Raw genomic sequence first — 26,413 nt, 5'->3', positions numbered from 1 at the left:
CAGATTTCCCTTCCTCACCTCTCCTGTGTAGGATTCTCTGAACAGCTTCTTTGTTAAAAAGGGCCACATGAAACGGTGAGTCCTCGTCCAGCACCGCTTGCTTGGCACATGCTGCTCCTTCTGCAGCTCTGCCTTGTCTCACAGATCTTACAGCAGCTGGTGACTGACCTGTCCCCCCTACTCAGCCCCTGTCCTTTGCCTCATCCCCCCAGTGCCACGAGAAGAGAGATTGCTTGCTGGGTGCAGCTGCTTTTCCTCCCCCAGGTAGCCATCAGCTCTGTGGAGGCTGCCCCCACGGTGACACCAGTGGCATCCTCGCCTTGCCCAAGAGCAGATCCTTCTCTGGGCCTTGGCCAGGGTCCTCCGGAGCCGAGAGAAGGGTTCTCTTGAATTTGGCTGCCTTTGAATTGGGCTCTCCCCCCTCTTGTTACTTAACAGCAAGCTCCTTTTCCTGCAAACTCAAAGTGGCTCCTCATGTGGAAAAACTGAAAATCGAGCAAAATCATTTCAGGGTTTTGGTTTTTTCTTCCCAGTTCTGTTCCAGTAGCCAGTATCCTTGTAATTGGAGTTGCAGTGTAAGGAGCTCAGTCACACAGATCTCTTCCATAAGTTAACTCCTGGTGGTACGTGGATTTATTGCTGTGAACATGCTCAGCTGCGTGTGAGGAAGGATGTCTGGTATGCCGTGTGTGTCAGACACGTTGTGTGCCAGTCATACTTCTCCTTGGGTCATGTGTTTTTCACACTGTGGTTAATCACTGACTGTCCCTCTCGTGAGGTTTACTCATTTCTTGAGTTCTTTCATTTACTTATCAAAGGGGTTTTCTTAGAGAGTCTATTTAACATCTGTTTTATTCTTCTCTTTGAAGAAACCTTTCCATCATAAGATCACGATTGCAGCCCTGTGCAGTGTTAACATTAACCCCAAAATTAATAAAATTGAGGGGTTGGAAATCCTTAAAGCATAAAATTAGTGTCTTCCCCTCTACAAGGCTGAAGCTTTGCTTGTAATGTTATGAAAATAACAGCATGTCCCTGTATATTGGCTTTGAGGCTTTCCTTGCACACGGTAGGTAATGTAGGCCTCTTTTCCGAGTCTGTCTGTATTAAAGAAACTAGACTTAAGCATGCAAGGAGCTTTTACTGTTGGTGTAATGTGGATGACTGTTTATATCAATTTGGATAATGTGTCTCTCCTAAAATATCTTGGAGTAGCTCTGGAATTAGAACCTAAAATCAAGTACAACTTGCCAGTTTGGTTAGGAATTTTTTATGCATAATATCCATTGATCTTACATGACTGAGAAGAAAGAGAAATGATGCTTAGATAGGCTTCTGAGGCAGGCAGTGATCTTTGTTGATTTTGCATGTTGTGACTGACTGCTAATTAAATAACCGGGATCAGTGTTTTATTTCACTTTTCTCTTTCTCCTACAGTGTGACAAAATCAAGCAAGAACGAGATGAGGCTGTCAAAAAACTGGAGGAGTTTCAGAAAAGTAAGCTGATGATGTTAGTGGGATTTTCTCGATGCAGACAGTTAGGAACAGGCTTTCTCTACAGCGGTGTTAATGCTGAGATTCGAGTCCACTTGGCTGTTCCTCCTTCAAGGCTGTGTTTTAAGGAGCTATTTCAGTGAGACTTTGGCCACTGTCAGACTAACTACTGTTACAGGATTTGTACTGTAACACAGGTAGTCATCTCAAGGTGCAAAGTGGTGAAAATACAGGGGTACAGGTATGTCTCTATTTCACCTGGATCCTGCAAGTGACTTCTGGAATGATACGTGCTTGGAGTGAATGGAATTGATACTAATTGCTGAAATTAATAATAATAATAATAATGGCTTTTTTTCCACGAAAGAGTAAAGTACATTAAGCACAGACACGCCAGTAAAGGTTTTTAGGAGGAAACTGCTCTCTCCTGATAATTTTTAGAGCAAGTTATATCTGTCTGGGCTGCGAGAACATCAGTACTCGTTTTACACTTTTATGGTAATGGTTCTATTGAAACCGTATGGTGTCTGGAGGCAACAAAGCACATCTAATGGGAGTGGAAGTATCCTGGTGGAATAGCTCCTTAGAAGAGACAATTACAATAGGATTGTGGTCTGTTATGTCTGGTTTGTGCCAGTACGGTGAACTGCACGATGAAGCATCAGAAATGTGGATGAAGTTAATGCAGGAGAAGGCAATCACATGGTCTGTACTTTTGTGTGACTGTGTTAATAGAGGAATTTGCTCACTTCTGTTTTATAATGGTTCATATGATACAATTATGGAAGATAATCGAAATCAACAGGAATTATCCACTACCTTAAATGATCTTAGATAATTGTTCTGTGAAGCAGGAATGTCTCTAAGAAGTATAATTTCTCTGGAAAAAAACTGCTGTCTGTTTCGTTTTTGTTATGATATGAGGAATACTGGAGTGTGGCAGAAAATGTCAAGTACTTAAGACTTCAATTTGAAGTAATATTTGATGATGTAAGATTTTATAGGTTTCTTTTATCTTCCTTTCAAATTTTTAAAGGACATACCTTGTAAACATAGTGATAAAATGCCAGGAATATTAGGATTTTAAGCAATAATAGAGCCCATTATTTAAACGACAATATAAAAGGCAATTATATTGATGAAGAGCTACATTGGCTTTGTGTCTGTGAATAAACTTGGCCTGTACTCAGCTTCTATTTGTTCTCCTGGCATAAACACATATTGTGTGTGATTCCAGTTAATGGGGCCCCGTTTGTATGCCAAGCAGCTGCATTTTAGGCCCTATTGCGTGATTTCCTAGCTCTCTCAAATTGGTTCTATTGAGCACAAGAGATAGAAGGTGGTGGTGGGGGGGGAAAGCTTCAACACACAATCATTCTTTTCAATTGGAGCCAGCAAGGTTGATGACAACATGACCATTGTGTTATAATGATAAGACCACTAAGGATCTGTACCTCTCATCAAGGCTTTCACACAACAGCAGATACAATTTAATTCACTGCTCTGTCAGCAGTGCTGATACCATTATGCCGTCTGTCTCCACAGTTATAATCACTGTCCTCCGAGAAATGCAGTTGAAATGATCTTGAGCAGTCAAAGAAACTCTCAATTAAGGCTGCCACTTCCAATGTGTCAGATTGTGTCTTATGCACTTGGTACAATTTTCACTTCCAATCCTGTTTATTTACAATGTCTACCAGTAATTACGCTTAACATGTCATTTAGTGAGGGTGCCCCTGCCAAGGAGATTGTTGGGTGCTGCAGTACCATTGAGTGGGAGTTTCTCGCAGTCAATGCCATCAGCGGCTTTTAGTCCCTGATGGGATGCAGTAGTAATGTTGATAATGCAAGTATCGTGCTCATCAAGTCATAATTAGATGCCACTCAAATGTGCCACTTGTAATAACAGTGTTGATTCATGTTTTCTCAGTGACTGCAACTACTAATTAGTTAAGTGGTTTTTGGTTGGCCTGCATTTGCTGCGGATTATTATTACCCCTGAAAAAAACTGTCAAGGTTAGAGATGTTTCAGGCCACTTAGTGCTGCTTTATGAATATTAATATTGACATAATAAGAACTTTAGACAGACTTAGGAAATAATATATTTTTTGTATTTAATTTGGAAAGACTTTTTCCCCTGAGTTAATCATAATTGCAGGTTAATTAAGTTTAAATGAACCAAGAGTAATCCCTAGTTCTGCCATGTGAGCCCAGTCCTTTTTTCCTAACTTTAGCCTTGCTTGAGGCCATTAGATTCCTGTCTGTGAAATGGGAGCAACTCACCATCTCCGCTGTTCCCTCATCCAGCCCAAAGCATCTCATTGCTCCAAGTTCTTAGAGCTAGGTAGAAAAAATCAGAAGACATATGAACATGTACTATCTGAAACTTTTCCTCTCTCAAATTAAATGTAGCAGCTGGTATGACACACTTGGAGCAGATAAATTCTCCAAAGTCAGGAAAAATGGAAATAAAAAGAAAGAGATATGGTTGCTCTGCTGTTAGAAGACTTCATGTGAATGTAGTTTTTGGACCAAGATTTCTTATACTCTGCCCTGCATGTTTGTTTTTGTGGTTTTGTTTTTTGTTTTGTTTTTTTTGTTGTTGTTGTTGGTTTTTTTTGTCTGCTCATATTTGTAAAACCTGTTTCTTTCATGCAGCTACTCAGCAAACCAATGTGTTGCTGTTTTCCTATGGTACCGATGAAACTTTAATAATGAAAACTTTAGCTGACACTAGTATAAAGCTGTGTAAATAACACTTCTTAATGGCCTGCTTTTTTCTATCCTGAAGTTCTGTTTTGTTGTCATTAAGATGACCTCTGTCTTATCAAAGAGGACTTAAATATCCCTCTTCAGTATTTAGGCAAAACTCTGGGAAAAGGGCAAGGGGGATTTTCTACCCAGTGATATAAAATTACTATGTTTTAAAGCTTATCTTGATGAAAATAAAAGGACGTACTAGTAAAGTGCTCCGTATTCACATGTATTCTTCCAGCCTTGTTCCTGCTCCAAAGTATGTTCAGCTGCAAATATTCCTTTCTGTGCATTGAAATCCTGGCACTGGGCTGAGAAGGAGTCTGTGCCATTTAATGACTTCAAGAATTAGGGTCCAGTCTGTTGGTGCGATGGATGAGGGTGGAGGAGCCAAGGGGGAATTGCATCAGTTAGAAAGGTGCTAGCCTGAGAAATGGAAAACTATTCCCGGGTTTTCTGCTTTGCTTTCCTGTGCAACTTTAAGCTTGTCCCTTAGAAAAAGGCTTTCAACACTAGTAAAGTACCTTTGTAGTGCTGGAAGTTGAGTGGAGTTGCAAGCCAAAGCATATTTGTACTTTTAAATTTCCTCTAACTCACGTTGGTATCCTGTGTTAGAAAATAAGATTTATTCCATAACCTTTGGTCCTCTAAGAATATTGCCTGTCTTTGACAGACTGAAATGTACCCACTGTTGTAATGGGGATTCCATCAGTGCAGATGTCTCCCTTGCTTCTCCAGCTGTGACATCAAGTGTGGTAGCAGAGCCATGTGTTTCAGACACAGTCAGACAGCTGGGTCTTGGCCCTGGCCTCAGGGACAGTTGTGTGGGGGGTGTGGTGGAATCTGTCATGGACAGTGAAGGTAGGTGCTGAAACCATGGTGCTTATTTTAGGGCATGCTCAAGCAGAGAGAGACTTCAAATAAGAAACAGTTCAGACATTACAGCCATATAGTAACTTGGGTTGTTCAGCTGTGGTTGTGAAAAATCAGGCAGTGCCAGCAGTGTTGGGTTTCCCTCAGGACTGCATCCATCCTGCTGCTGCAGGGAGCTCTGAACGGGACGGAGTGGAATGAGGTGAAGCAGCTGTGCTGTGGCAGTGATTTGACTTCACTGGAGCACATGCTGTAGGAGATGCTGTGAATACGGAGGCTTCAGTCACTTAACTCCTTTCTCCACTTCTTAGTAAACCTGCTTCAGGCCTGGGCTAAATGTCCATCTCGCAGCTCTTCATGCAGCATGTTTGGCAAGTGTGATGGTATTTAAAATACCATACAAACATGAACACTGGAAAGTAAAAAGAATCTTGTAACACTCCTGAGTTAACCTGGCAGTTTAAAAATATCCAGGTTCCAATCTTCTGAAAATGGTGTCCATACCAAATTTTCAAGAGGATTCTGATGGCAATCCTAAGGGACAGTCCTAAAGGTCTCACTCTGATTCCTCAAATGTTAGTGAAAAAATTATGAATGAAAATGGTCAGGGAGGCTCCTGCTGGCCTTCTGCTTCCAGAAGTGTATGCTCAGTTCTGCAGGTGCCCCTCTAATGCTACAGACACGGCTTGAGAGAGTTGCTTAAAGAAACCAAGCAAATATTCAGTGTTCAAGACTATTCCCATCTGTGGAGATTATCTAGGTATGTACTGCCCTGTATTTGAAATGCTTACATTGAAAGTTAGCAGGAAATGATGTACTGTTTCTGATCATGAGAAGCATGTGTCAAACGCAGGAAAACACTGACTAATTTTTGAACTCTTCCCTTAGTTTCTCACATGGTTATTGAGGAAGTAAATTGTATTCAGAACCATCTTGAAATTGAGAAGACGTGCCGTGAAAGTGCTGAGGCTTTGGCTTCTAAGGTGAGATCGTGGTTATGCTGTTATATCTGATCTGTTTATTTATTTTAAACTTGAGATTGTGTGCATGTCCCTTATAGTTTTTTTTTTTAATAGTCTTGTGGATCTTGAAGGCAAAAACTAAAAGCTGCATGCAAGATGAAAAATACAATTCCTGCCTTTAAATAAAAAAAATACCCATTCTAATTTAGTTTCTATTTTCATGGACTAGCATCCTGATACCTAGTTTTCATATGCTTTTAGGTTAAATGGAAAATAAGTTTTGGAACTCTCCTGTGTGAAATATAAACAATAATGAGCTTTCAGTATCTAAATCAAATGGAAAAAGTCAACCACTGCATTACATTTCAGGTGATTGTTTATGAAAGCAAAGCGAGGGCAGGGGAAGGTGACCTCCACTGCTCTGTTGATTGCGTCTAGTCTGATGAATTTAGCAAGTGTGTAATTTTCTATATTCCATCTCATCAGAAGTGCATTATTATTAAAGAATGTTTTATCTTCTTATATATTTTTGGTTGTGTAAAATGCATCTGAGCCACTTCATCAGAAAATGGATTACAGCAATTTTAAACCAAATTTCATTAGCAATGCTGACTGCCTTTTTTTTTCTTCCCCCCTCCTCCCCCCTTCCCTGCCCAAAGTACATCCTTAGATATGGTAAAAATCACACCAGCAAGAAATCACTTTAATTTAGATGCATTAGCAATGTACTTTCTGGAGGTATTTACTTAATTGTTTGCATAATGACACTATATTAGAATTCATAAGATAGACAATCAGCATATAAGTAAGAAAATGAACGCATTTATGCAACTTTCATTCTTCTCTGCACTTTTCCTGTAATGCATGTACAAGGGCAGTTCAAAGACTCACTTTACCCCATGGGGCTCTTCTTTGAAAGCTGCTGTGTTTGTTGCAGTGAGCTGAGTAAACCATCTAAGGTCCCTCACACCACCCTTCCCACTTGCTCATTCTTTGGGAATGAGATGAAGAAGTTCTTGAGTACATCTCCCCTAGTTGAGGGGTTGAGGAAAAGGGGGATCAAAGATGATTGCTTAGATAAAAATTCAGGGCCAAAAAACTGTACAGTGTATGTTTTCTTTAAAGGTGTGTATTGGACTTCTGAGGTCCATGTTGACTGTGACACGTAGTATGGCATTAATAGAAAATTGAGTCTCATTCTCAGGCCTGAACACGGGGGATGCTTTGGCTGGTGGGTGAGCAGTCACCCTGACATACACCTGAACACCCCCATGTTAAACTTACAGGGAGATGCTGCCATGGGGTCTCTGGATGCAGGACAGTGAAAGAAATGAGAGTGAAACATTTGCAGCAATCCCTGTTCAGTGTTTCCTGGCACCTTGATAAGACAGGTGCCTTACAGAACCTCTTCTGTATCATCCACCAGCCAGCCATGTGCTTAAGCATCCATTCTGACTTGTGGTCTGACCCAGAAAGAATTGCCTTATGATATGACTCTGATCTTACTGTTGTTGACTCTCCAGTAATAACTGAAAAGAATTTTGAGGTAATTCTGTTGTGACTGGAAGTAAAGAACTTGTAGTGTTTGTAGTTTATAAGCAAAATAGAGCATAGGAGAAGGATCTCAAAATCTCAGACTCTTCTTCAGGTCGTTCAGTTGGGACTCTTGATGGTGGTACATGCTTAAGGGTGAGGAGGTGAATCAGCTATCACAAAGCATGTGTAGCATTAAGTAAGCTTGATAGGTGATTTGATTGATTTGAACCTACACGGAGTATTTATTAAATGGAAGGGCACAAATAAAGCATCATGTTCAATTCAAGCCTATCTGAGGGGAGAAGGTGGACGAGCATCCTATCTTTAGACCATTTAATTTTGAATGGAACACTTAATCTAATGTTATTTTGTCTTCTTTGTTTGATAGACCTTTTAGTGATAGAGGGGGAAAAAAACCCAAAACAGTTGACTTTTTTTTACTCACACAGCTTAAAAACAGGCTAACCTGCTTACTCTTTGTCTTTCTTAACTTTCAGCTGACAAAGAAAATAGACCTTGAAAAGAATTAGTATGATTTATATGGCAAAACTGGGCCCAGAAATTATCACTGAAGAGATTACATTGATGAAGATGAATCATCCACAGATGCAGAAACTAGCTCTGGGTCATGCAATCTGTGCATTGTCAGCAGCAAATAAAAGGTGAGCATTGTTGCTGATCCTACACCGCCCGACAGGGCAGAAGTTGTCTAAAGAACAGCAGGATTGGATTGTACCAGAGATGGTCTGGTTCCGAGCCACACTTGTGAACGTGGTCAGAATGAAAGGATTTCCAGGCCTGACTGTAAGAACGTGGTGGGCTGGCAGTGATGCTGTGTGACAAACCTGGGGGATATGCAGCCTGCAGAGTGAGTTACAGTGCAACAGCAAAGTGAGATGGACAGCTAACAGAGTTCAGTGTTACTGAGTCAGTAAAAGAAGTATTTGCTAAGACACTTAGTAAATTTAGCAGAAGGACAAGGTCACTTTCGTGTTGCTTCAACTGCTCTGTCGCTATTTCAAAGTCTGTAATACAGGACTCTGTTGCTGTATACATTATGCACCCTTGTATGCATAAACTTCAGTCATGTTCCAGAGCTATTACTAAACAAGCAGCTTAAAAAGAGGCTGTTGTACTGGGTAAAACAGGAAAGCTTGAAAACATGGAAATATATTAATAACAAAAATCTGTGCTTTGTTTCAGAAATATCTAGTTCTTTTTTAAAAGCCAGCTTGTATTCCTGCAATCCAAAATCAGCCTTCCTTTCTAGTCCCTTTGATGAAATCATGGTGATTCTGTTGTGTCATAGTAAAAAAGGGGAATGCCCACATTCTGGATTTAGTGACAAGAGCGATTGAGTGTTTCACTTCAAGAAAACTTTCGTATTTTTTCTGATTGCAATTTACAGTAGCAAATGATGTTTAAGTACAGCTTTTCTGAACTTTCAGCCTGACCTTGTTAATTTTTTCTATTTAAATGCAGTGGCAACAATGAAGTGGTACAAAGTACCACTGAGAAAAAAGACCGAATAGTGTAATAATGCTTTTAAAACAGTCCCACCCAAGAAATAAGGTGTCACGGTATCCTTCTACAATAAGCCAGTTTCCATCCTATAGACGTAGGAAAGTGACAGCAAATGATGTGATCCCACCTGAATTGGAAAATAAGACTCTGATGTCCCTCCTGTCATTCCTGGAGAAAGATGTCAAGAATACTTTTAAGGAAAGCGAAGACAGGCTACAGATCAGAGGAGGACACTGTTAGGAGGATAGCAGTCAAATTAGGAAATATTTTAGAAAGGCTCTGATGTATCTGCTTTCTGTCTTGATGAAGATTCATTAAAGAATGAAAGTGGCATGTTGGGGGGTTTGGAAGTCCTTCTCACCATTCAGTAAAGTATTGGATGTTTCTTGGAGTGATTCCTTCCCTCCCACCACTTTCTGTTAGGATACACAGATAAGGTAGTAAAGTCTGAGGCTCTTTGTAGTATGTGGATATGCTTTCTTCTCTAGACGTGAGGTTGATATATGTGTTGTAAAACCAGATGTAATAATTTCAGTGAGACTTTTTTCCTCATTAGTTTTGCTGGAAAACACAAATCCATAAAACAGACTATTTGGTTCCAGAATCTTCTGGGAAAACAGGTCTTTTTATTTACTTTAGAAAGCGTATGCCTTTAATTTAGAGGACAGTAAGTCTGAAGCTCCTGAGCTGGGAGGGGGGATGCTGGTGTGGAATCAATGTTGTCAAGATGTGAGACCAAACAGAATGACATCTGGGATGTCATCATCATCTGCAGTTGATGAGCCACAATTTTCCCAACTCGTGGCTGGTATTCACTGAACGGCACTGCTGTGGAATACTGGAAGCAGGTGGGGAATGAGAGCACTTACTGAAAGCTAATATATATCAATAAATTTTATTTTTTCTGGTGTTTTATGTTAACCTAAACCTGATATATTATGTATGCAACTGATCTCCTGTTAAGAAGTGATTATAATAAAATGTTTTATTCCATTGTGACTTTAATTTATTTCATATTTTAATAATTAAGGAATAAAATTCTGAGGGGAAAATTACAAGCATTAGCTCTTCCATCATAAGGTTTATTCTGACTCTGTTCACATAATGTTACAAAGACTGTAAATTGGCAGCTGTTCAGGACAATTTCTTCAGTGAAAACCTCCAAGTATTAACTGCCTGTTGTTTTGTTTATTTCCCTTGTGACAAGAACTCATGATCCAAAAAGAATTAAAGTGCATTAATTTGTTTTAAAGGACGCCTCTTAAAATTGCTTTCTGCTGCCTCCATACCAGAGTCTCTGTGACGTGACAGTCTCCTGAGTAGGACTGAGGACACTTCGTGGTGGCAGGATTGGCCCCATTGTAGCAGGAAGAATCATTCAGGATGCAAATAAAGACTGCAGTACTGAACAAGGCAGCTTACCTCACAGAGTAAATCTGAAACTGTAGCCCTCTTATAGATCTGTTACTTGACACTTGTGCAAATTCCATAAATTATTGAGGATGTACCTTGATTATAACTGATGCTTGATGTGCAGTTAGGTGTTTCGTACTCAGCCGTACTCCCATTGCTGTGACATTTCCTTTGTTGTTTTTTGAATAAAATATATTTTCGTTTCCTTCCTCAAACTGCAGAACTGCGAGATCAAGTCGTGTCTGTTCATGAGGAAAAGAAGACCTTAGCCATTGAACTGGAAAACCTGAGGTGCAAACTTGTAGAAGTAATTGAAGAAGTATGTATTGTACCATGGAAGGCGAGACCGTGCTAGTGTGTAGTCGGTACTTTTTGTATCTAATTTTGCTAAAAAGGCTCAGTTGTGAAGTTAATTGAATCCTGTCTAATCGTGAGTCCTGCCAGCCTGCCCGTGCTGGGTCACTCGGGCCGTGTGCCCGCAAGGAGCCTTCTCCGTCCGAGCCCCGTCTGCCCCTGCTGCTGGCACGGGACTTCAGCATCTGGGGGATCTGTTCAAATGCCCCTATTGTAACTGTCACCTCCCCTTCCTGACAGCTCATCACAGCCTGCAGGGGTTTTTTGGATTTCCTTAAACCTGTAGGTGTGCAAGAAACACTTTTGTAGGACACGTAGCTTAATCACTGGTGCTACTCCATCGAGCATATCCTTAAGTTTAGCCATTGGCAGTGCCCTGTCATGGTAATTAGACCAGCAAATTGGCTTTTTGAGCCAGCAGAGTTTCACTCCTGGTTGAAAACTGGATAAGCCATGTACTGATGCAAATCAGGACTTAGTGGCTCTTCCTGTCTATGCCAGACTTGCATTCAGAAAGACACAGCTGACAGCTCTTGGACAATAAACAGAGCCCAGGAAAAAAAGCCAAAAGTCTGACTATGTTAAAATGCAAAAAGTCAAGGGCAAGCTAGTAACTTCAACCAGGTGCCTGATCCTGAAAGGTTCCAAAGATATTTGCAGCTGTGACTGGAACATGCCATGGGAGGATTGGCTCATAACCCTTTTATGACATCTGTTACGACATCTCAAGGTGGAGTAAAAATGCTTTCCATCCCACTGGAAACCCTAGCATCAAGCTAAACCTAAGAAACACAACTGATGAAAGCAAAATACTGCTTACATTATAGCTGTGCTATATGCCTTATGTCACTGATTAAAGTGCCTTTATTTTCTGTGTGTTCTACTTTTCTAGGTGAATAAATTGAAAGAAGAAAAGGCTGTTTTGACAACTGAAATTGATAAGCAACAAAAACTGTTGGAGAAATGTAACAGAGGTGTGTGGTCTCAGCAGGTTCTCTAAGTTTGCTGCATCCTTTGCAGAAGCTTCAGAGCTTTAATGTTGTAGTATGAAGAGTAGGTTACAGAACAGGACTGTGGTCCAGATGTGACACTCGACCTTACTGCTGCAGGCACTGCATAAACACATGGACTGTTCTAGCCTATCCATACTCCAGGAAAATGTGACAATTTAAATAGCAGGTGTTAACATGAGATAGGAAACATTTTTTTCTCTGTGGCACAAGGTGCAAACTACGACAGGAAGGCAGTCCTTCCAAGAGGTGGAGTTTGACCTCAGTCTCCTGTTTTACTAAAACATTATATCAGTTTTCATTTTAGTTGGGACACAGCTAACCATTTTGAATATCTAAAGACTTGGGAGCGACTTGGTTTATGTTCAGAGGATGATGAGAAAAAGGTGCTAGAGTGCTAGAATGTGAGAAATAAGATTTCAAATTATGGAAGGAAATCAGAAATTTTCCTTTCCTGGAAAGAGAAGAGAGGTAAACCCAGGGTAGTGGAAGTCTAAAAGAGATATAGCTCAGAAAAGAAAAGCTTTTGCTTAATGAAGGCGAGTGCTTCTGCATGAGCAATGGTTGACCCCAAGAAGTATAGAGAGGAGGGGAACGTTTTGTGCCTTGGATTACTGTGCTCTTTTCTCTTGTTCCTTATTTAGCCTCGTGAAATTAAAATTGTTTGGCTAAAAGTCTTCCTGGCTGTTTCACATTTTCCTGAAGCGGAAGACAGTGAGTCTGGCCAAGTTCTGTTAGGGCATATCCTGTAGCTTCCACCAAGTGTCCATCTCTTCCATGTGTCTACATTGCTTAAGCTTATGACAGGCAATATTTGAAGACTCTTATAACAACAAACTTCAGATACATTAATGAAACTGTGAGCATAAAGATTTGATGGGTGGTGTGGCAGATGAAAAGTTTCTTAAATGTTTTCCTTTTTTCTAAGCGTGATCAAAGGAACAACCCCTAGTTTCACATTTGCCTGTTTTCCAGGAAGGAAGGGGAAAGGTCTAGGTCCTAATGTACTGGTAACATAAAGCAAGACTTTTTTGTATGCTTGAAATGAGCTACCAGAGCATCTATTCAATACCTAGTGTATCCTGTGTCTGTGGGGCACTGTGTTGGAGCTGTGTACTCAGTGCATTTCAGGCAGAGGCGCTGAATTTGTCTCAAGCTTTTCTAAGTATGTGGGTTGTTTATTGGGTATTGTGCTTATCTCCAAAAAAGTAAGGAACCTGTTTACAGCTGTGTTAGAAATCCAGTGTCATCCCCTTGCAAACTAGTCTTCAGCCAATAAGAGCTACAGCCTACCAAGATATTGCAAGTGATCACTGAGCCATGTTAAGAATAAACAGTTGAGTGCTTTCAGATGATCCTTGCTGTCCTGGACTGCAGCCTGTTCAGAATGGTTTGGGAAGCATGTCCATGATTGAGCTTTAGCCACCCGTAGAGCCTCGCTTTTGAGAGCACAGTTCAAATACAGGCAACACAAAATTGCACTGCTTTCTTCCTGGGGCTCTTTTAAATCTCTGTTGTAAAGGGGCACATCTAGCCTCACTCAAACCAGGCAGACAAATACAGATGCCTCAAGAATAACACAGCAATCTTTGATAGTCAGCAGAGCTCTCTCGAGGCCTTGGTTGCTTAAACCCGAAGAGGTAAAATATGGTCTGCTCTACCTTGTGTCTGTTACTGGAGATTTTAAGTCTGAATAGAGGAGTATTGCTTCATTCAGAAGATCAGTAATTGTGCATATATATGAGGTTTAGAGCAAGTAGGACAAATATGCAAAGCAAAGTGTCTGCAGAAATGTAAAACTAGGTTACACTGTCAGACAAGGATTCATGACACTAGGGAATAACAGCTTATCAAACATTAGTTCTTCTTTTGATCCATTTGACTTTTATTTCTTGTTTAATTATAAACAGTGTCTGTGATGGCAGTAGAGGAATATGAAGAGCTCCGTGTAAACTTTGAACTGGAGAAGAACCTGCGGAAGAAAGCAGAGTCATTTGCACAAGAGGTGAGCAGTTGAGAAAAAGGGATCTTGTAAAATTAAGACATTGCAACTAGGCAAGAACTTACCACCTTGGATGACTTGATTTCAATTCACCAATTGCACTCTTGTGCAACCCCATGTCCTACTTAGCTAACATCTGTACTTAATCTGTAAAAGGAGTTTACTGTTTCAAGAGCGTTTATAAAGCACTTCAGAATTATTCCTGCAGAAGACAGGAATGTGTCCCCTTTTAAGGTGAGGCTTATAATGGGCTTAGCACCAACATTTTGGTGTGGTGGTTGGATCTGGGAGGGGTTAGCTGCCCCTCTAGTGATACAATCTGAAGCACTGTGTTGTTCCTGAAAAGTATGTAGACTCATAAAAAAGTGCTGCAGAAATACAATATTAGTTGAGTTTTGTGCAAGTTTGGCTGATGTTTAACATGTACCTTTTGAATAACCTATTGCAGGGAGCATTCAAGCTGAAAAAAAATCATTTCCATGTTCTAGAAAAGGTATAAACTCCCGAAGAGGAAAATGAGTTACTGGGTAGCATTATGGAATGGCTGGTGGCTGCTCTGTTGGCTTGTGACTGGCAATGTTTGCCTTAGAAAATGCTAACAAATGCTTTCATTCTGTTGATAGACTGAAGCCGTATAAAATCATGAGTTTGGTTTAGGTTGGATTGGGTTTTTTTCCTTGTTTTGTTTGCATTCTGGATTTTAAAAGCTCTGCACTTGGTTTTTATTTCAAGGTTTTCTATCCCAAGCTGTGCATCAATATTTTCTTTAATAAAAACTGGGCTTCCTAAGTAATCATTTTTCAGGTAGCTCAAGTTTAAAGAAAGCCATTGTATATCAAAATTACATGAATCATCAATACTGAAGTATTGTAAAGGGAAACGTGATATCTGATATGAAGTGGAGTTTAGATTTTGAAACCGTGGCTGCCAGCAAGCAGGTATTTAGCCTTCAGGAAGTCAGCTTCGAGTAGAGAGCTCTTTTGCTTTTTATCTTTGCTGCTGCTCTTTCTCAAAAAAAAAAAAAAAAGAAGCTAAAAAGTGTACAGCTGACTGCATTCAGTCAGTTATTTTAAGCAAGGGCATATATGCATTTTGAACCCATATAGAAAACAGTGAACAGACTTTGTGTGTTCTGGTAATGTTGTGGGTTTTGCTGGGTTTTGAGTGTTTTGGGTAGGGACAGAATCACATTGCAACATTTTAAACAGAACAAAATTTTGGAGAATTTGAGATAGAACGTAAGTAAATTTGACAGTCTGGAAGCCAGGGGTGAGGAAATGAACCCAGATGTTTCTTGCACTTGCTCTCTGTCCCTGACTGTGCTGTGTGAAAAGGTTGGAGAGCTTTGCAGCATTTAAGAAAATATATTTCTAAGACTGTACATTTAGCATGCATTATTACAGTATCAATCCTACATCTCCTGTTGTTTGCTCTGAATTCTGAAGTGCAGAATAATTCTGTGCTTCTACTCGTTAACTGACAACAGAAGATTGTACATAAAGGTCTTACATCTCTCAGAAATGAGTATAAATATGTAGTTAAGCTGTTTTTCAGATAAAAGTATAATCTGATACTTGAGGGCAGAATGTTGCTTCTGTTTAGATTCGTAAAGGTAATGTTCAGGTACATATTCGTTTTGAACAATTATATTGAAAGTACTTTTTGTAATTGAGTAACAAACTAACGGGTAAGAAGTTAAGTACAAGTCCAAAGAAATGCTGGTTTTTTGCAAACAGGTACTTCTTGGATTTTGTGATTATTTAGTTGTTGTCTCTTCTGAGAATATGGGCCCCTGTTGTTGCAGGCTGTCACTGTAGCTGCTCACTTGAAGCTTTTCATTCCATGAAATTCTCCCATTCAAATGGAGTCACTACAACAGTGAACTTCAGGCCTGTATTAGTCTTCCCTGTGTGTGCCTGCTTGTCTTCCTTCAGTATCCCACTGTGCAGAAAGATGTTTAGAAAGTTTTTTGAAATACAGCAGCATATGACAAAAAAGGCTTTGCTCATGTGTTTGGGGAACTAGTATTTCAAGTTACTTAGAAATCTGTTATCATTGGCATGGTTTCACACTAATGGTGTCCCTTGAGTGACCTGAGACATTAGAGACACAGGCTCTGGCCCACAACTGCAGCCACAGCAGCAAAGCTTTCTGCTTGAGTGAGGTTGTGTGAGTGTTCTCTCACATGGATCATGTCACAAGGTCACAGCTGTGTTTTGAGAGCTAAGTTTTCTAGGATGTGCTTACAGTAGCTGTAGTTTGGATTATGCTAAGGATGTTCAGGGATTTTCTGCTTGCTTTCATTAGCCACCTGGTTTCTCTGTCCATAGAGAATGTTTCTTTTAAAAACCAAATTTTCTGCTGAATTTTTGCCTGGATTTTGCAAAAGCCACAGTGGTTGGTTGTGATAAGATGTGTGGTGTTGACAGAAGGAATATCTTTTGAGTAAAGGGCAACACAGTATGTCCAGTGCTTTGTGCTCAGCCTCTTTGGAGCACTTCAGGAAAGGAAACAGGCTCCAAGTAATGCAGTTGTCACCACAGCACCATGGCAGAGACTGTGGAATGGCACATCTTAGTGTTTGTGGTATCTCTAACGGCCCAAACATGTCTTTTAGCTTGAAATATAGAACTGCTGCCTGTGGAGGGGCTTCTTTGGCGGTGGGCACGTTGTCTTTCAGGGGGCTGAGGTATCTGAAGTTTGCCTTCACGGGGTGGTTGGCCCACGTATTCACAGTCACCCCTTTCTCCATAGTGTGGCTTCATCCTCCAGCTTTGCCTTCCTGGGGTTGCATTGGAGCTGCAATGGGAAGGGACCAGGGAAGGGACTGGTGTGGGCTGCTTTTTGAAGGGGTGCCCTTTGCCTGCTGCCCTTTTAACAGGTGAGGAAGATTTGCCACAGGTGAGCACTTGGGAGTGCAGGTGTGAGAGATAATGGGTGGGTGAGCATGTGTGCAGGAGCAAACACAGATGGAGGAGAGGAAAGACGTGGAGCAAGAGATGGGGAGTGAGCACATACAGGAGTGAGCGAGCACTTGGAAATCAGAGCTTTTGATTAAAATAAAAAACCCCAATACAGCTTTAATTATAGTCATGCTGCTGGCACCACCATAATATATATTTAATTAATCAAAAATGATCCAACTTCAGACATTAGAATTCATGCTCTTTAGAGGTTCTAAAGAAACTGAGTAAATATTGTCAGCCGTGGTGTGGAGAGGGGGAAGGAAAAGCAAAGAGGATTTGAAGTGAGTCACAATCCGTTGTGAAAGGTACAGGAATCTGCATAAAAGAACTAAATAAATAGAGTGTGTAAGGGGCGGAGGCATGGAAAAATCTGTACCTGCCTGACTAAAACAGGGTTGTTAACACAGGAATCTTGGCAAGCTTAACCAGAATTCTAGTGTCAGGTTTAAGAGACACTGTAAGATCTCTCAGCTGTTTGTGAAGTAGTTTACAGGAAAACAAAGGAAGGTAAAGAGTATCTTGAAGGCCATTGCAACAATATAGAGGCTAGCCCTGAAAAGCACTCTTCCACAAAGATGAGCAAAATACAATACATACAGCTAAAGCAAGCCAAAAGAGGGGAACATGGTGTGAGAAGTAAATTGAAAGTCTTAGCGATGTAAAAATCTCAGGAGTTTTACAAAATAATCTTGCATAAGTGGTTTGTTAAACATACATCCTGCCTTGCAAAAATATTTTGTAAAGAGATGTTGTGATTTAACCCCAGCTGGAAACTCAGCCCCTTGCTCACTCCCCCCGATAGGAGGAGAGAATCAGAAGATAAAAATGAGAAAAATCGTGGGTTGAGATAAAGACAGCTTCATAAGGAAAGCAAAAGCTGCACAGAGAAACAAAGCAAAACAAGAAATTCCTTCACTGCATCTGGTGGGCAGACTGGAGTTCAGCCTTCCCCAGGAAAGCAGGACTCCCATCACATATAACTTGGGAAGACAAACTCCATCACTCTGAATGTCTCCCGCTTCCTTCTTCTTCCCCAAGCTTTACGTGCAGAGAATGATGCCATATGGTCTGGAATATCCCTGTGGTCAGCTGGGGTCCCCAGCTGTGTCCCCTCCTAGCAATTTGTACACCCCCAGCTCACTTGCTGGTGGGGTTGGGTGAGGAGCAGAAAAGGTCTTGACTCTCTGTAGAGAGATTATTTTTTTTCCCTTTATTTTGGGCCTTGGGCAGTTGGGCCTCATAAGAAAAGAATGAGTGCTGTAATTTGACAAATCCTTTTATATAGAGCAAGCTGGTAAAATAAATAATACTCTGTTTTTAAGGAAGTCACTTCACTCTGTGGATGGGAATTCAGTTTTCTCACACTCAAAATACATGCTCCAAGCTCCTCTGTGGTGAGAAGCAAATGATGGACAAGAAATAGACTTAACTACTCCAGTTCTCCCATTCTGAATAAATTAGACCTCTTCTTCTGAGCCACAAAAAGTGCTAATGCTACATCTTTTAACTCTTATAAATAGTCCCTTCAGACATTGTCTGGCAATTAGCCAAATAACTAAAACCAGCTTTATTAGTCTAAAGTATTATTACTCATCTAGAAGAGTTGGCTGCCCATATTAGGCACATGCCCTTTTTCATGGTCAGGTTGCTCAGTTTTCTTTGGCAGTTTGAAAATCCAACTAGGACTAGTCTTTGGCTCCTCTAAAGGAATATATATATATTTTTTTTCCCCTGATTAGCCATTGAATTAAAAGCCACACCTAGAGTTATATTTTAATCCAAGTACCTCCTGAATTTAGAGCCACTCAGTGCTCTGTCAGGCCATAGTCACCGGATCACTCTGTCTCCATCACATAAAAATCCTTCAAACAGCCTGTTCTTTTGGGGAGATAGAAGTACCTTGATCCTACCTCCCTTGGGGTGTGTTTCAGGTCTGAACATAAGACTGTAAGCCTTCAGGGTACCCAGGATGCAAAAGGCATCAGCTTCTGTAAACTCTGACAAATGTAGATGAGTGGGTTGCCACTCCATGAGGATGCCTTACTGATTTTTCACTGGGCTGTGGGAGGGGATGGGGCAGCGCTGCTCAGGATTGAAATAAGGGCCAACTGCTCAGTCGAGTGATCTTTTCTGTTTGAGACTTCCCAAATTTTACTCTGCCTTGCTAATTGCCTTTTGTTATTCATATTGTACAGTGTTTGCCACTGATTTTTATTTTACTTTATGCAACCAGTGATTACCCCAGTATAACAGTGCTGCTGTATTGGGACCTTCTTCTCCCTTCAAACTGTAGCTAAGACAAAAATGGCAAATACCCAAGTGATGTACAGATGAAAGTGGAGTCACACATGGATAGTAAAGCATTTCTTTTGGCCTCATTTTGCTCCTGGGAGAAGAGTTAGTTGGAAGGCGTCCAGTTTTCCCCTGAACGTTATTTGAATGAGGGTCAGTGTTCCCAGGGACTTGACACTCACAGAGTTGCTTTCTAACTTTTTTAATGAGGAAGAATTCCTTTTTCAGCTCTGGTGTAAACAAAAAACAGCTGCAGCAAATGCTCTGTTGGGTAGTGGTTGGAGCAAGGGTCTGAGAACGAGGTGTGGTCCCACTGAGGTCAAGGGAAAAACTTCCAGTATTTTCACCCCCTTCTCTTTTTTCACCTCCTCAATTCTTGTGTAAAGTCTACTAATAGAAGGTGGCCAAGTCCCAGATTTCCTGCAGTTTGAGGCTTTTCTTCGTAAACTGGGGGGGAAGATACATAACTGGTTTGCACAGCACTTGGAGGTTTTTAAAATTAGAACGATAGGTGTAAGCAAACTATTTTTCTTTGTGATCTGCCTTTAACTGCAGTTGTGGTTTCAGTGGATTCCTCCACTATCGACTTGTGTTTCCGGCATTGATTGGGATACTCTGCAGATAATTGTCGAGCAGGTGGCAAAGTCGGAACTAATCCATCCGTTGGTTAAATTCCACCTCGTCCAAGTAATCTTGTTAGTAGCTGTTTTGCCCTTTCAGCAGTCACTTTAATTAATATTCAGGGTTGTGCAGACAGTCAGATTTCTGCCCTGCTGAAGCAGGAATTGATTTTTTAAATTTTAAATTAGAAATAATTTCTAAGGGTCTTTTTTGTCCTGCTTCAAACACAGAGCAGCCTCTTGAAAACTTTCAATCAGTTCATCACCAGCTTTCTTTCTGCTTTGTCTGACATAACTGTCCTGTCTAGTTTTGTCCCTTCCATTTAGAATATGCTGGCACTTAAAGAACGTGTGTGTAAGTAACTTCTGAAAAGGATGGGACTCCCCATGCAAGTCTGATTGCAGTCTTACATTATAAGCAACAATTTTTTTTTGGTGTTGAAGACACTTCCGTATATATGTGTATATATATATATATATGTGTGTATATATATATATATATATATGTGTATATATATATATATATAAATTGTAAGCAGGAACGTATCTGCAGTATCATGAAAGCAATTTAGAATGGTGATTGAAAATGCAGGACTTTATGTGAAAGCTTCCGAATGAAAAAATTTTCACCCAGGTCTTCAAAGGATTTTTTTTCATTTTGCAGAAGAACATGAAGCAAAGTGAATATGAATTTTCTGCATTTGGTGAAGTATCTGCTCAAGTTGAAGAAATCAAGTTGCTCTACTTGATTTCTTCTTGTTTTGGCAGCTTTCTGCTCCCTCAGGCTGGAACAACTCTGTTGGATTTAGTGGCAGCAACTTAGTGAATAAAATCTGCAGTTGATCACCTCAAACTGTTTTTTAGATTCCAAAAAGAATAAATCCAAGTTTTCACTTTGCTTTGAAGGTTCACAGTGGGTAAACTGAGATGTTTGCTAAAGGTGGCTTTTAGGGAGATGTTGGTTCTGTCAGGGTTAAATAACTTCTGAGCAACTTGACTGCAACACAGGAGGCTTTGACACAGTATTGAGTTCTTTAGCAGTGATTTGGACCTTTCTCAACTGTGATGTTTCAAAGATGCTGTTTCTTTTAAAAATATAAACTGTTAAAGGAATGAGTGGCAATGCAAAGGCAAACCTTTATGGATTGTTGTGGGTAACTTTGATTCTGGAATTCTCTTGCCTTTGAATTGGTTTTGCCACTGCCCTACTAGTGTAAGGTAACATAAGCATAATGGTTTGACTGGCAGAATTTAGGGACAGGGAGCTGATGTCCAGTGCACATTTGCAGCACGCCACAGTGGCCTGTGTATTGTCATCAATTTGGTTTTGTTTGTTTTCTAACAAAGTGCAGTACTGGAGCCTACGTTCATCATTTCCTCTCCATTGAATGTTTCCAGTGCTTTATTGCTGCCCCCATGGCCCAGCTCTGCCCAGTGGAGTGTTCAGGGCAGTTTTTATTGCTATTAGGGCCGCATCAATTGGCTCCTGCTGGCCCGCAGGGTCAGGCTGTGCTGCCACTCAGAGTTCAGCACGGTCAGTGGGTCTGTGTCTGCACAGCTCCAGAGAGCTGCTTGCTAGGAAGGCTCAGTTGAAGTGGATGTGCAAAGCACTGGATGGAGTGCTTGCCACAAATCTGCATCAGCTCGTACTTCTTGGATATCCAGTTGTATTAAAACAAGTAAATCCCATGTCACTGTAGTAGCACCAGATGGGAAGAAACCATATTTTGTCTGTACATTTGGTTTGTGAATGAATAGGATGGGAATTTGGAATTTTTGTATTTCTAATACCTTATTCTTAAAATACCTTCGTGCTTTTGCTGTGCTCTACAATACAACAGTGTTTTTACAGTCCGAGGGAGCATCTGCATTCTCAGACTGTTCTCTGTTCTCCTGCCATAAGTGGCTCTGCTGACCTGTGCACACTCATCTGAGACCTCAGCATGACCCAGTCCCTGTTTGTGCTGTAAGAACAGGCATGGCTGAGCTTTTCGAGTGGAAGCCCGTGTTGCCTGGGGGAAAACCTCTACCTGAAAGAGATGTCAAGGTGCAGAATAACTTCACTAGGAATTTTTTTGTCAGGAAGAAATCTCTTATTACCGAGTTCCTAAACAGTCTGGAAGGAGCAGATCTCTTACAGAAACTGCATGTGCTGCCAGCCTCTGCACCTCTTAGGTGAAGCCTGGAGAAGTGTGTGGTATTTTTATCAGTGTCAAGTCTTTAGACTATTTGATTTTCACCCCCCCCCCCAATGTTCATTCGCCATATCAAAAATATAACTTGGGAAGGGGAAAGAACACAAGGATCAGAACTAAAAGGCTGAAATTGCCCTGAAATGCCTTTTCCTGGGGCAAGTGCATACAGTGATTACACAGACATGGAGTGAAATTCATTTCCCAAAGATTCTCCTTCATTCACATATCCAGGTAACCCTCAAATAAGTGGGCTTTATGCCAAGGCTTGCATACATGTTTGAGGAGGTAACCTATGAATTCACAGACATTTATCCTCCACCTAGAGTTCTTTCAGTCTTTCCAGAGCTCCCCAAATGGAGGTCAGATTGTTCCCATTTCCAGGAAACAGAATTCAGAGATGTGTTTAAACTCTGAATGCTGCCAACATGTGGGTAATTGAGGTGTAGCAGTGGGTGGTTCTCAGCAAACACCTGGTTCCTTTCAGTGTGAGCTTAGCTTCTGTAAATTTTACTCTCAAACTTCCTTTCCTACTCCTTCTCACATTCTTCCTCACTATTTCTGCCACATTAACACCCTGCTAACTTCATTTTCTTTCCAATTACTATTTTCCCCAGGATAGCTTAGACTGTGCCTAACTGTTGTTTTTGTTGGGTGTGGGTTTTGTTTTGGCAGATGTTTATTGAACAGAACAAGATGAAAAGGCAGAGTCAGTTGCTTCTGCAAAATTCTGCTCCTGATCAACAGCTTTTGAAGGCTTTGGATGACAATGCTAAGCTAACCCAGGCATTAGAAGAAGAGAGGCTTCAACACCAGCAAAAGGTAAAACTGTGTTTCTTTCCCCTTATGTGGAAGTCTTTGAAAGCCTCCATAATTTAAGGAGTGTTGTGTCTTTATTATATTCAGAGTTATTTGAGATCTTATCCTCTCTAAGAGTTCAGAGTTTATAAGTTAAGTTTCTGAGAAGATTGCGATTCCCTTTTTCTGGGTCACTGTTAAGACATGAGTACAAAACTTGAAGGCTTTTCAGCCTGAAGCCTCTGGTTTAGGTAAGTATTTTATTCTGAATGTCAGTAAAGTGCAGTTACAAGCACTAAGTCAAGTTCCATTAAGTAAAGAGATGACAGGAGAATATGTTGGACATTGAGTAATGTAAAGGCTGTCTTGGGAGGATAGGCTTAGAATACCAGGAGGTGAGAGGTGGGCAGTTCCTAGGCAGAGGTAGTAGTCTGGGTCTTGCTAAAGAAGTGGATGGGGAAAAGCCAAGCGTACTGGAGCAGGGAAAGGGTAGTTGAATGCTACAATGCTAAATAGGATCTAAAGTGCTGGGATATAAACAAATATATTCTTTGAAACTGGACTAGATAAATCTCTTAGCTGGGAGAAATCACCATTGCTTTCCCAGAAGATGAGCTTTCCTTTAGCCCTGAGGCATGTTCTCACAAATCTGATAATGAGTCTAGAGCAAAAGGTACATATTTAGGGAGCTGGGACTTTATTGCTACTCTGCATCTGAATGCTGCCTCTGAATCAGGTATTCCACAATTCACCCACTGGCATCTGCATGAGTTGAGACAAGGGAGCTTAAATAACCAGCCTGTCAGTGGAAGCAGTCAGTAAGAGAACAAAAATGTCAATGTTCTCGTGCTTCAAATGAGGAAACGTTCTGAAATTAAATTCTAATTATGTGATAAAAATTCTATAAAAAGAAAAGGGAGCAACTTACAGCTTAAGTACTTTAGAGCTAAAGACACATTCTAAAGAAGAGATAAAGCAAGTTGGGATCATAATAGGAAATTCTGACATCTCTCAGAAAAATCTCTCCAGCTCTCATTCAAACATTTTCCTCTTTCTAGGACTTGTAGTTCACTCCTATACTATAACATTATGTTTTCAGGATAACTGTGCCTAGTGGGTTATTTGTCAACAGGAGGGACAGAAAATGGATTTTATTGAGATGAATGCTCTTGTTTGCCAACTGCAGATCAAAGAATTGGAAGAGCAGCTAGAGAATCAAGCACTGCATAAGGAGATTAGTCGTCTTAAACAGCAACTAGAACTTTTGGAAGAAGATAAAAAGGAACTAGAGCTTAAATGTCAGCACTCCGAAGAAAAAGCTAGAGACCTAAAGCATTCAGGTAAAATTGTGTAATGACTTTCATTTTAGAGGTTGAAGTGTGTGGAGGGTGATTGGTGCACATCTAATGGAATTATATATGTTATGTTTGAGACCCCAAAAGCTTTTGCTCAGCTGAGATCCAGGCCTGTGTTTCACTAGACAAAGTACAGCAGCTGCCCTTAAATGCAGAACAATCATGTCCAAAATGTGTGTGAAAAAATAATCTTGTAAAACTTCTGTAAGGTATAAAAATACTGTTGTTACGTTGCCCTGAGTCTTACAGATGGATATATACATGGGATGGGTGTCTGTGTGAAAGACACAATCCTTCAAACTCAGTTTTCTTACCTAGTTTAAAAAAAAGTACAGTGGTATAACTAACCAGAGGTTTGTCAGACTGGGGAGTCTTCATTGTATGAATTGTACAAAAACATCCCATAATTATCAAGCTACCCAGCCATTTAATAGTCTTGCAGTAGAAGACAGCAGTGAAAATAAAGACACGTTTTAGCTCTTCATATTGACATGTGAGAAAAGCATGTCTGTTGATGTGAGAGGGTCTGGAGGGGTGGGCTGTTGTTTTTTATTTAAACAGTTATTTCAAAGATGAGTACTGCCTTCAGAGCCCTACAAAGGGAGTTAGCCAGGCAAATCCAGGGGACTGTTATGGCTCATATCCATGAGAATTACACATCTAAATCTCTTACTTGTGGTTGAATACTTAGTTCAATGAATGAAAGGAAAGAAACAGTCTTGCTAGCTACTAAGATGTAAACTAACTCCCAAAGAATACAAACAGAAAAGATTCACAGAATATTTAGTAGGGAACAACTGTTGCAGTGCAGATTCATACAGTTATTGCAGTCAGGATGGTGCCTGGCTTGTCTGTAGCATCCTGTCCACTGAGTGAGGAAATTTCTGATCTAAGGCTCTGAATTTAAAATTGGTTTTGAAAAGGGTGCGTGTGACCTCGTTATAGGGAGTGTGGGGCCATGGCTGGTTAAGAATTTGCATGTGCATTTGCTTGCAGTCCTTGTTCAGTTCAAGGCCCATGCAAGTGCAAGGTTCAAGTTTGATACTTGCTCAGAGCAACGTTTGAGCCCCCCTGTCACAGGAGGCCAAAGTCCCTGTCCTCAGTTAAGGCTTCATGCACAGCCATGTTTTCTTGAAACATATCCTCAAGAGCAGGGTTATCTTTGAGCTTGTTAGCAGTCCTGCTTGGAAGAACTGCTCTGTGTTAGCTTTACATTACCCACCCCTGCCACCCTATACCTACAATATGCCTGGGCAGCAGATTGTTTCCGTCCGGGCTTGTTTGTTCTTCAGAAGGAATTTATCGGCATAAAGGTTGTACCTGGAATTTAAAGTCACTCAGTTGATCTTTAATTTTTTTACCATCTAAAATTTAAAATTAAGTGTAAAATATTGTAATTTTAATTTGAATCTATCATTACAAGAGCAAAGAACGTGTGCAGGGCTAAGAGTTGGACTCAGTGATCCCTGGGGATCCCTTCCAACTCAGCATATTCTGTGATTCTGTGAGCCATATCCACGTTGGATTCCTATTGTATCAGAACAATTGCTGAGAATTTCTGTAACTAAAAGAAATTCAAGACTTTCTTTCCCCTCTGTTTCTGCCCTTCCCCATTAATTACATTTGACAGCATTTCAAGTGCAGAAAAGTAATTTCCGTGTTTCAGATCTGACATGTAAACAGGAGAGAAATAATGTACTTTCTGTTACCACCCAGATTTGACCATTTTTATGGGGAAAACCCACACCACCATCAAGTCTGGAAGCTGAAATTGTCAACTTCTTCCATCTTGTTAGCTCATTCTCAAATGCAGCCTCAAACAGACCATCACAGGAATGGGATGAAGTTTTCCCTGCTCTGTCATTTTATATGAAGAATCCTGTATGAGGGGGAGTTTTAGTTTCAGAAGGAACTCAGGCTGGAGGTAACTGGTTTAATGGGAATCCCATATGTCTAGGACATTGTTCTTGGTAGAAAGTGTTGCTGAAAATAGGACTTCCTAGCAGTTGTGTGGTTTAGTCTCATTGTTTGTTCTTTAGTTAATAAGTAGCATTTTTTTCTTCAACCGTCAGAGTTGGTTTTGAGACTCACTGTGGTTTGTTTTATTGATCTTGTGCAGTTGATGAACTTCAAAAACGAGTACAGCAGTCTGAAAATCCTGCACCACCTCCTCCTCCACCGCCCCCTCCTCCCCTCCCTCCGCCCCCCCCTCCCAACCCTATACGGTAAGTGCTGGGAGGGGCACAGCGTTCATGCTTTAATGCTT

General features: G+C 40.7%; 1 protein-coding gene across 1 annotated transcript in view; it reads left to right on the top strand.

Annotated features, from left to right (window-relative positions):
* The window catches only part of SHTN1 (shootin 1), a 59,774-nt gene that overhangs the window by 15,017 nt on the left and 18,344 nt on the right, over positions 1-26,413 (top strand). Inside the window, 12 exon segments of the mRNA XM_032695450.1 lie at positions 1,438-1,498; positions 6,012-6,106; positions 7,027-7,044; positions 8,135-8,198; positions 8,201-8,254; positions 8,257-8,283; positions 10,780-10,877; positions 11,805-11,886; positions 13,833-13,927; positions 22,670-22,816; positions 23,979-24,132; positions 26,267-26,372. Coding sequence (XP_032551341.1) covers positions 1,438-1,498; positions 6,012-6,106; positions 7,027-7,044; positions 8,135-8,198; positions 8,201-8,254; positions 8,257-8,283; positions 10,780-10,877; positions 11,805-11,886; positions 13,833-13,927; positions 22,670-22,816; positions 23,979-24,132; positions 26,267-26,372 — 1,001 coding nt within the window.

The sequence above is a fragment of the Chiroxiphia lanceolata genome, chromosome 8 (assembly GCF_009829145.1).
Source record: "Chiroxiphia lanceolata isolate bChiLan1 chromosome 8, bChiLan1.pri, whole genome shotgun sequence".
In the NCBI taxonomy this organism is placed as follows: domain Eukaryota; kingdom Metazoa; phylum Chordata; class Aves; order Passeriformes; family Pipridae; genus Chiroxiphia; species Chiroxiphia lanceolata.
The sequence above is the reverse complement of the archived record's forward strand: the minus strand, read 5'-3'. Positions and strand labels throughout refer to the sequence as shown.